The sequence below is a fragment of the Quercus robur genome, chromosome 8, assembly GCF_932294415.1.
Source record: "Quercus robur chromosome 8, dhQueRobu3.1, whole genome shotgun sequence".
NCBI lineage: Eukaryota > Viridiplantae > Streptophyta > Magnoliopsida > Fagales > Fagaceae > Quercus > Quercus robur.
This window is the reverse complement of record NC_065541.1, coordinates 23,171,294-23,181,581: the sequence shown is the minus strand read 5'-3', so window position 1 is coordinate 23,181,581 and position 10,288 is coordinate 23,171,294. Positions and strand designations below refer to the sequence as shown.

The 10,288-nt window shown below is 33.9% G+C and overlaps 1 protein-coding gene across 2 annotated transcripts; it reads left to right on the top strand.

The window, feature by feature from the left end:
• The first annotated feature begins 636 nt into the window (after nt 1-636).
• Nucleotides 637-10,053, top strand: LOC126695022 (probable hexosyltransferase MUCI70). Of its 2 annotated transcripts, none has more exons than XM_050391621.1 (10): nt 637-925; nt 1,590-1,773; nt 2,182-2,466; nt 2,641-2,854; nt 3,012-3,121; nt 3,208-3,407; nt 7,806-7,909; nt 8,348-8,538; nt 8,631-8,830; nt 9,502-10,053. In XM_050391621.1, exons 2-10 carry the CDS (start codon nt 1,632-1,634, stop codon nt 9,760-9,762), a joined length of 1,707 nt encoding a protein of 568 aa, XP_050247578.1. In that variant the 5' UTR covers nt 637-925; nt 1,590-1,631; the 3' UTR covers nt 9,763-10,053. The 2 variants fall into 2 exon arrangements, with proteins under 2 accessions (XP_050247578.1, XP_050247577.1); XM_050391620.1 differs by having other exon boundaries at nt 1,103-1,773.
• The last annotated feature ends 235 nt before the right edge of the window (nt 10,054-10,288 follow it).

The window sequence follows — 10,288 nt, the reverse complement described above, 5'->3', positions numbered from 1 at the left end:
GAATTTCCAACATACAAAAATTGTTTTGTCAACCTTTCCCCTATTTATTTATAGTAACACAATTCCTCATAAAGTATAAATTGAACACTTTCCTTCTTGCCATCTAGCTACAACAACTAATCATCATATCATTATATTATAGACTTATCGGTTGCTTGCTTTGATGTTGTCCCAAATTAGTCTTCTTATTAATCAATAATCTAAAAATAAATAAAATAAAAAACTTAAAACAAACCAATTACCAATTACCATATAGTTTCTATACGACATGAAATAAAGTTCATTTAAAAAAATATCAAATGATATCATACAATTGGTTTCTCAAAAAAAAAAAAAAATGATATCATACAATTGTGACGTGCTATCATGACTCTTAGCCAACCTGTTAAACTTTTTTTTTTTTTTTTTACAAACAATTTGATTCTTCAAAATAAAAAAAGAATTAGTTTCAAATTTTTAGTAAGTAATTGTTACCAAAAAAAAAAAAAAACTAATTAGTAGTAATTACGAAATCTTTAATTAAAAAACTTTTATTGATTATAAATATCAGTTTTTTATTTCTAACTTTTTGTTAAAAAATACCAATATTAAATTGCATATCAGTACAGACAGCCGAATTGTTTTGTATTCAGAGTTCTATGATTTTACGTTTCTTAAAGTTTTCAAAAATCAAAATTCAAAGTTTATTTTGTTTTTGAAAAAAGAGATAAGATATTATAAAAACTTTTCACATTGTGAGAGAGAGAGAGAGGGGCATAGAGAGAGAACCGCGAAAGCCAATCCGACGTAACAAAGAGTTTCTCTAAGAATTTTTCGGAACAGAAACTCTTGAGTTCGATCACAATAGAAAAACCCAGTTCATATAAACACTTAAAGTTTAGGATTTTGATTTGGGTTTTGGAATTTGAGGCGCATTGGCATAGAGGTAAGTCTTTTCTTTTTTCTCTGAATCTCTGTTTCTCATTATTGGGTTCTTGGTTTTTTTTTTTTTGAAGGAAAAAAAGTTTTTGGGTAGGCATTGATCTGTTAGGATTTGGATTTTGGAGATAGATTTGAATTTCGAAAGAAGTTTTGGATTCTGATTCTTATATGGGATTTGCAGGTTCCAATTTGATCCAAGTTGGAATTTTTTTATTCTTGTAAATATTTTATTCTTTAGAATTGGATCACATTGGTGTTTGAGATTGTTATATTTGGAAGTTTAGTGGAAACTGTGAAGTGGGTCAGATTTTTTAGGATTCATATTGTAGTAACTTTGTGCATTAGGATTAAAGTTCGGGAATTGGTGTTTTTGAATGTAAAGAATTGTGGGTTTGTGAATGTGAGGTCATACATTTGGAGATTTGTTCAGTGATTTGGTAGACTATTTGGTGGTGGGATTGGTACTGAAGTTGGACTTGGTCTTAGCATTTTGGTAGTTAACTTTGGAAGACAATTTCAGGATTTGTGAATGAGAGGGGTTTATAAAATAGAAAGGAGATGAGACCAAAACTTGTGGATGTGAAGGTACAATGACTGGAGGGTCATTGGGTTTACGTACTTCGAGTTATGGTTCTCTGCAACAACAGTTTCAGAATGGTTTCTTGCAGGCTACTCAGGCATCACCGGTACTTGTGCGAAAGCCTTCAAAGATGCTTCTTTCTAGTTCAAGGGAGAAGGAAAGGCTTCTTCCCTTAATTTGTCGATATGTTGGTCGAAGGAGGGTTGCAATGCTCCTCTTGGTTGTCCTTGCTCTTTTGGTTTTTGTATTTGGTTCCTTTACGGTTAATAAAGGTCTGCTTCTATCCCCATTCCTTTTTTTTTCCCCCTTGATTGTGAGTTGTTATGATGTAGAATTGGAATTATTGTCACTGCTATTTATGATTGGGAACCTATTAGTTATTGTTTACCATGGTTTGTTGAGTTCAAAATAGTCCTTTTTATTATTATTTTACAATTTCAATCAAGAGATGACTCAATAGAGTTGACCTCTTTACACTTTTTATTGTGAAGCTGAATCTAGGTTATTTTGAGGCACACTTGCCATTGCTATGAGTTTCATGATCCAGTTAACTTTCTATTTAGGTTTTTCATTGTGCTACTTATTTCCTTTGTTTTTCTTTTTAGCTGGTCTTCTTCTGAATTGTTTGAGGTTGAAATCCTGTGTCCTTATGGTTTACTTTTTGAATGATGATGCTCCAGAATCAAATATCTCTTTACATATTGGAAGCATGACGCCTTATCGGTCAGATTTTCCTGTATTTTCAAATTCACTGGAAGTAGAAAATAGCCTTGGGGATAAAAATTCTTCTGGACAGAACTCTTCGGGAGGAAATGATCAAAGCAGATCCCTGTCAATTCCTCCTCCTGCTACTATTGCAACACTTAGAGATGTTATAAGGTCTACCCCTCAATTGGGCCATCAATGTGAAAATTTTACACGTCCTCCTCCCCCGCCTCCTAGTAGTAAAAAGATCGGACCACGCCGTAAGTTTGAGGGTTTCTTCTAAATATTATGAGCAACATACTTTTTTGTAACCACACACTTTCTAATATTAAATAAGTCTTTAATATCTTAACATGAATGTATCAACTACTGTCCCCATCTAATTTGTTCTGGTAAAGTGTTGTTGATTGTGTTCTTTCTCATTTTCTTTTCAGCATGTGAAGTATGTTACCTTCCTGTTGAGGACGCTATAGCTAGCATGCCGAGCTCTCCATCAAAATCACCAGTGCTTCGGAATTTGACATATGTTCATGATGAAAATCCTATTAAAACTGAGACTCATGGAGGCTCTGACTTTGGTGGATATCCTTCTATGAAGCAGAGGAATGAATCTTTTGATATAAAAGAGTCAATGACAGTGCACTGTGGGTAGGTTTAAGTTTGGTTCTTATTGTTGCATTTGGTTATGTATGATCTTCATTGTCCACAATAGCTTGTAAAGAATATTAATGTTTTTGTTTTTATTCTTTCAGCTAAATGCATCTGATTTTCTTCCTTTTCTGCTGGTGCATATTGTTTTAATCAGATTTGTAAAAGGAAGCAAACCTGGTGACCAGAGTGGATTTGATATTGATGAAGCTGATCTTATGGAGCTGGAGCAGTTCCATGAGGTTATTGTTGCATCAGCCATTTTTGGTACTACTGAGCATAAGACATTCTATAAAGACTTTCTTAATTTTATACATATAATTTGCTTGTCCTCATGATTGCACCTTTGCTAGGAAACTATGACAATATCCAACAGCCCAGGAACATTAGTGAAGCAGCAAGGAAAAATATTCCTTTTTATATGTTTATTGATGAAAAGACAGAAGCTGTTATGAAGAATTCTAGTGACTTGGACAGCAGTAAGAAGTTTGGATTTTGGAGAATCATTGTTGTTCGTAATATTCCATACAGTGATCCAAGACGTAATGGAAAGGTCAGTATGTTGTTGTTTGTTTGGTTTTTATTTTTATTTTTATTTTGGTTTTGTTTTTGTTTGTTTGTTTGTTTGTTGTTGTTGTTGTTTTTTTTTTTTTTTTTTTAAACCAGTAGATTTGCTTCTTGTTTTTGATCCTATATCAAATTTTAGCTCATATCAATCATGTTTCCCCCCCCCCCCCCCCCCCCCCACCCCCCCTTTTGAAATCGGTAACTTTGAGCGTTCAATTAAGTTTTAGATTATCCTTTGATTTTCCTTTTTTGTGTATGGAGGATATTATGTTCTAACTGCATTTGGAGAGAGGGAGATTGCATGACATGATACATATATAAAAGAAAAAGATTGCATATGAATTAATTCTTTTATATTCAAGGGTAAAGTAGAAAATGCATGTTTACGTGTTTATTTTCTGGTTAACTTTTGTTATACATCTTCCTAACCTGTTATACCAATGCGCAAGCATATGCTAATTTAGTAATCATTATATCTTTGTTTTGCCTTTATGCATAAATCTGAAAATATTGATACTGACCAAAGTGATTCTTTATTTTGTATTAGTATTGGTATTTTCCAATCTCTATCAGATACAAAAATGCATAGAGGCAAATGTCTTTGATGAGTTCTTTCAAGCATCAGATGGTGATGTCTTGAAATAGTTATTACAAAGCATAGTCATGAAAATTGTAGGGAAAAAGAAAGCATGGTCATAATTTTTTTTTTTTTAATTTCAGAATGGAAATCATCATATTATTCTTCTCATTCTCTCTCTCTCTCTCCATGACAAGTTTTTGATTGGATACTTCATAAAATAAATTTATCTTGGTGAATGTGAAGATGATATGTGTATAACGTAACAATTTGCTCTAAATTTCATCTATTACTTCTAGTAAATTTTTTCATAATTTAATTTGCTTTTGCCATAATAATTATGCTTTTAACAATACATTAGTTGATAATTTGTATTATTGGGGCCTTCAAATACCTAATCAAGATCTATACCAAAAAAAAAGTCCTTGAAATTATTTGCTGATGAAGTGCCGGAAATTTGAATTTGCTAACGGATTAAAATTGAAGTAGCTAGGAATTTACGTGGTCAGATATGATTCTATGTACAATATATAGTGGAAGGAAGTCGAGAAGACATTAGGCCCAGAATCTGTATCTTGGCAAGGCCAAGGGAGTTTCAGTGGAAAAACTTGGAAGTTGAGTTGTGAGCACTGAAACCATTTCTATAATGGTTCTATAGAAAAAAATCAATGTTACTTGGAGCTGTTTATGTATATATATATATATATATATTTGAGTTCAAAGGCTAAGGAAAAAGAATTTCTTGGAGAACTTGTAGAAAAATGGGCCATTTTCTATTTGGACTTGGTCGACGAATGATGACGTTCATATAGTGTAAAGATTTTTGTATGAAGCGTGAGAGAACAGTATCTACTAGACAAGCAAAATGAAAAATTTTATCAGATGAAAGCAATAAATATAAATCAGGTTGGGTTCGTATATGCCAAGATTTGCAGGTGAATTGAGAAGTTGAATATAGATCAGGTTGGGTTCGTCATTGGTGAGGTTAAGAGTTCTATTTAGGAATGATAAGATATTAAGATCGTACAAATATAGAACAGTTACTTCTATGAATTATCTTCAAAGGCACATAGGGAAAATTTATACTAAGAGGGTTTAACTTTTCTTAAGTCTAGAGGTTCAGATAGCAAATGCTAGGGCCTCGTCATGTTTACATTTTAAGTTGATGGTTGATGATGGCATAACCTTGTCATCAAGTTGTTTAACCTGAATGACAGTATTTTCCTTCAGATCAATTGGCGTGAAGTTCCTTCAACTCACTTTGTGGCAACTCAAATGAGCATCCATGTGTATTTTAAAAATTATAATTTATTAAAAGTCTTGTCTTATTTAGACGACTTAAGTCATCTAAACAAAAATATTCATAGATAGTCATTTACTACTACTTCTACTACTACTACTAGTACTACTATTTGAGGAATATTATTTTAAAAGTGGACTTTTGGTTTATCATGATATCTGAGGAATGAGGAAGTTCTGGGAAGTTGAGTTTACAGCAACTATAATGCTTTCAAACTATACTTAGGACTTGTGGTAGTATTTTGAATGGAAAGCTTATGTAAATTTTTTTCTGTCAGCACAGCAGTTAAATTCTTTTTTCCCTTGTCTAGTGTTGTCCTTTCTTCCCCTGGGCCTACGCATTGCATTTAAAACCCACTTGGCAGGATCTCCTAGCCAATAGATCTACATGAAATTTGTATCTTGACAAAATAAGATTGATGCTTTTAGATTAAGTGCTGAAGCTAATTTGGGCTATGGAGTGTGTACTTTAATTGTGGTCCTTTTGTGATTGAATATTCAATTAAAAGAGCTTGGTGTTATCATTCCTTGGCAATGAAAATTCTCAGATAAGGATCTGAAGTATATGTGAGCTTTCTGGTCCAAACTCATTGGATGCATGTGTAAATTATCTATTTGGAAAAAAAAAAAAAAAAAAAAGCTATATGGAGTATATGACCTTTTTGTGCAAAATTTGTTTAAGAAACTGGGGGTTCATGGGTTCTATGATCCTTATTCAGTAGCTCTCTGTTATAATAGAACTTTAAACATTGATCTTAAGTATCGCTTTGTCAAGTGAAAATTTGTACAATGACAGTGGCAACTGCTTCGTAAAATTCTCTTTAAAAAAAAAAAAACTGCTTCGTAAAAGCAGAGGATCAACTACAATCTGCATAGTAGGACACCATCATGGCAATTTGGGCCTTTTTTAGTGGCAGCATGTGTAGTGTCATATCTAGGGAACTTCGGTTTATGGTCTTTTCCTTATTTTTTGTCTCTTTGGTCATGCCAATAAGATCTCTTAGCTTGTTGGAGAGGTGACTTCAAGAGTCATCAAAGCTCTGATTTGTTGAATGCTATTCCATTATGTTTGATGTATTGTATTTAGGGGAAGCGCAATTCTAGGATGTTTGAAGGAATTGAAGCCTCATTGCTTCAAGTGAAACTCTGTTTCTTGGATCGTTGTTTGATTGACTTAGGACTATTCTGGATGTTAATTGTTCTTTTTTTTGGAGTTCCTTGATTTTTGTAATTTTTGAACTTGTATTCTTGTGTACTAGGGCTTTTACCTGTTTTTAGTTCAATTAAACTTCAATATGCAAGGGTTATATTGTGGTGGCCTTTATATTGTAGCAAATCTTGGGGGATGACATGGTCAGTTAAAAACCAACAGTTCTTCTTTTTCAGTCTCTCATCATCATCATCATCATCCTACTTGTTGTATAATAACGTTTAAAAAAATTGTTTGTTTGTTTTATTTTTTACTTTTTTTTACACTTCACCATAGAAGGATTTTGGGTTGTGTGTTTGTGCATGATTTTAGGCATGTATATACACATGCATGCCAACCATATTGTTTGATATGACTCTCCACCTGAAGGTGGTCCAACTTTTGTTGTGTCGTTAATACCTTTTTTTATTTTATTTTATTTCCCAAAAGTAAGGATTTAATATGTTTAACGTTTGACAAAACAAAGTAATTTTTTATTTGAATTTAGTTAAGTCAGCCCCAACCTTACTTCCCATCAAATTCTCTCAAAAGTGAGAAACAATGGTTTCAGTTTTCTCAAGCTCTTAAATTTACCTATTTCAATTAAATTCAAATTATTCACTTCCCCAGTTTCACTTCCAAGCTTCTATTAAATATTCAGGAAGGTAAAATCTTTTGCTCTCTTCCATTAAATAATAATAAAAAATTCCTGTTTTACTACTATAAATCCATGAAAAGAAGCAAAAAGGTGAAATTAGTTGTAGGTTTTACTAATAACAAAATTGAACTTTACAAAATATGCCATGGGGTCAATGCTGGCTCAAAGGAGGAAAAAGTGCAAAGTAAATAACCGAAGAATCCTGTGAGCCCACAGGTAAGGTTGCATATATTTTTCTTCAATCTCCCTTTTTTTCCTTGGGGTGGTGTGGAGAGCAAATGAGGGGCTCTACCTCTAAACTTCCTTTTTCTGTGATGGAATACACGCTTAGATTATTTGCATTGCATTTCATTAGATTATCTGCTTAGATTGAAGTGTGCTTTTCATCCTTGTCCTTGTTCTTCTCTTTTAGATTTGGTTGAGCATTGTAGTTTGAGAGCTGTTTGTAATTCTCCCTGAGTGCACCCCTGGTGTACTTAGTTTGTTTTTATTAATAAACTTTTTTGTTACTTATCAAAAAAAAAAAAAAAAAAATCTGCATTTCATTTTTTATATTAGGTACCCCTGCAATCTATTATGGGGAAAAATTGTGATGAAGAAATTAGAAACCTTTTGAGTCCTTAGGTGTATTAGATGTTGATCCTGTATGTACTTGTGACAGGTTCCAAAGCTTCTATTGCATAGGATCTTCCCCAATGTGCGGTACTCTATATGGATTGATGGAAAGCTCCAGCTTGTTGTGGATCCATATCAAATTCTTGAGAGGTACATCCCGTCGTCTGTTTGTGTTTACCTTTTATGCTCTTCATATGTGGAAACCTCTATGTAGGTGATTTCTTAATGGCTAAGACATTTATAGGGTAAAACAGGCATTAGAGAGTTTCACCATATTTGATATGTTTCCAAGAATGATCTTTGACCCAAGTAGTGTAATTGGATATTTACCTATTCACTAGCTTTATTTCTCTCAAAATTTTATTAATTTTGATATTAAAGAAATTTATTATTTCTTAATTTCAGATAGATAATTGTAGATATTGTCAATATTGTTCACCGATGCAAGTAATGTAATTGTAGATTTCCTCTTGATCACCTGCTTTATTTTTTGAAGAATCTAATGGCATTGATGTTCATGAATGGAGGAAGGGACATGATTATCTGAGCTCATAGGAAATCATTTAATATTTTTTAATATATTGCCAGGTTCTTGTGGCGTGAAAATGCTAATATCGCCATCTCAAGACACTATAAACGCTATGATGTGTTTGTAGAGGCTGAAGCAAATAAAAATGCTGGGAAATTCGACAATGCCTCCATTGACTACCAGATCGATTTTTATAGAAGGGAGGAGAATTTAACAGCATATAATGAGTCTAAGCTTCCGATTACTAGTGGTAGGTTTCATGCATTCATGTTTGCATGAATAACTTTGAAGATATTTATACATGTACATATTTTATTCTTGCAATTGTACATGTTTTTGCAGATGTTCCTGAAGGTTGCGTCATTGTAAAGGAGCACATTCCCATCACAAATCTTTTTACCTGTCTATGGTTCAATGAAGTTGATCGTTTTACTCCTAGGGATCAGTTAAGCTTTTCCACTGTTAGAGACAAAATAATGTCAAAAGTTAGTTGGAGCATCAATATGTTCGAGGATTGTGAAAGACGTAACTTTGTGATACAGGTTAGCATTTACTTATTGCCATATGAATGCAGGAAATTTTTTTTTAAGAGCATTTAGGCTTAAGTGAAATTTGCATTTATTTCTCAATAGAAAGCTATTTGATCTAAGTTTGTACTCAAGATAAAGAGTAGGACATACTGTTAACACATTGATTGGTACCACTTTTCTTAAAGTGGTGTAATTTGCATGAGAACATGCCATTGGGTCAGACACAGACACAGGCAGATGCACATACATATTTTTATGTTTTTTTCCCTGCTAGAGGAATTGTAGTTTTCTCTGCTTTCTTCCCCAGTTTCCTTTCACTGGGTAGTTAAGGTGCAGCTGGTCCTATATTATGGGAGTGTGGAGAAAAAATTGTTAGGATGGGGAAGGTTTTTTCCACTTCTATCTTATTTAATTTGTCATTCTTTTGGTGTTTATAGCATTTAAATCTTTAACGTCCATTTTCCATAATGCTGCCACAGGAGGAATTTCTCTTCCCCAGAAAATGTTGGAAAGTTGAATGTTCCTAGTTGCATTCTAGTGTCTGCATTTGAAACTGGTTAAAAACATGTAGATAAAAAATAGATCCACACCCCCCCCCCCCCCCCCCTCCCCTCTCCTTTTCCTGGAGAAAAAATATTTAGATTCTCTTTTGTATATGCTTAGTGTGAAAATTTGACATACAGGATTACCACAAAGGTGTAACAAAGCCCCCCCCCAGGCCTCGTCCCCCCCCCAGGCCTCGTCCAGTTGGTCCAGTTATCCGTCATCCACCAAGGCCTCGTCCAGTTGGTCCAGTTATCCGTCATCCACCACCTTTGCCTCGTTCTATTCCAGTTGTAAGGTCTCCAGTGAAGAAGAGCATTAGGCGAAAAGGAGAGAGGAGATCTGGTCAGAAGCGTCATCGTAAAGTTATTGCTGGTAGTAGAGATAACAATTCATTTTAGTTCTTTTTTTTTAATAGAGAGAAGAGAGAGAAGAGGGGGAGGGGGGGGGGGGGGGGTTGGGGGCAGTGGGGCGCTAAAGAAATTGTCATCTTTTGATTTTTCTTTCTTTCATTCAAATTATACATCACGGGTTAGGAAATTGTGGTTAGATTCTTGCAGGATGGTTGAGGACAACAGTGGCTCTAATTTTGTTTTAGAAAATGTTGATAAATATCCATTTTTGTTGTAAATACCTTTACTACCAATAATTGTCATATAAGCTGCTCTGCCATTTTCAGTAGCCTTAAACAATGTGTTGTTCTCCCCGGACAATAGACTTAACTTTTCATTTTCATGTTATCGGTAGTTCTTTGGTGCTATACCAGCCGGAAAATGTGAGACTTACTCCACATTTATTTCGATAGACAAAAGCCCAATAGAGTGAAATATGTTTTTTGCTTTCAAAGAGCGGAAAATATTTTCCAAAATGTTTCATACTCAATAGACTCACAAATGGGGTTCAGGTGATAGTTTAGTGGCATGAGGA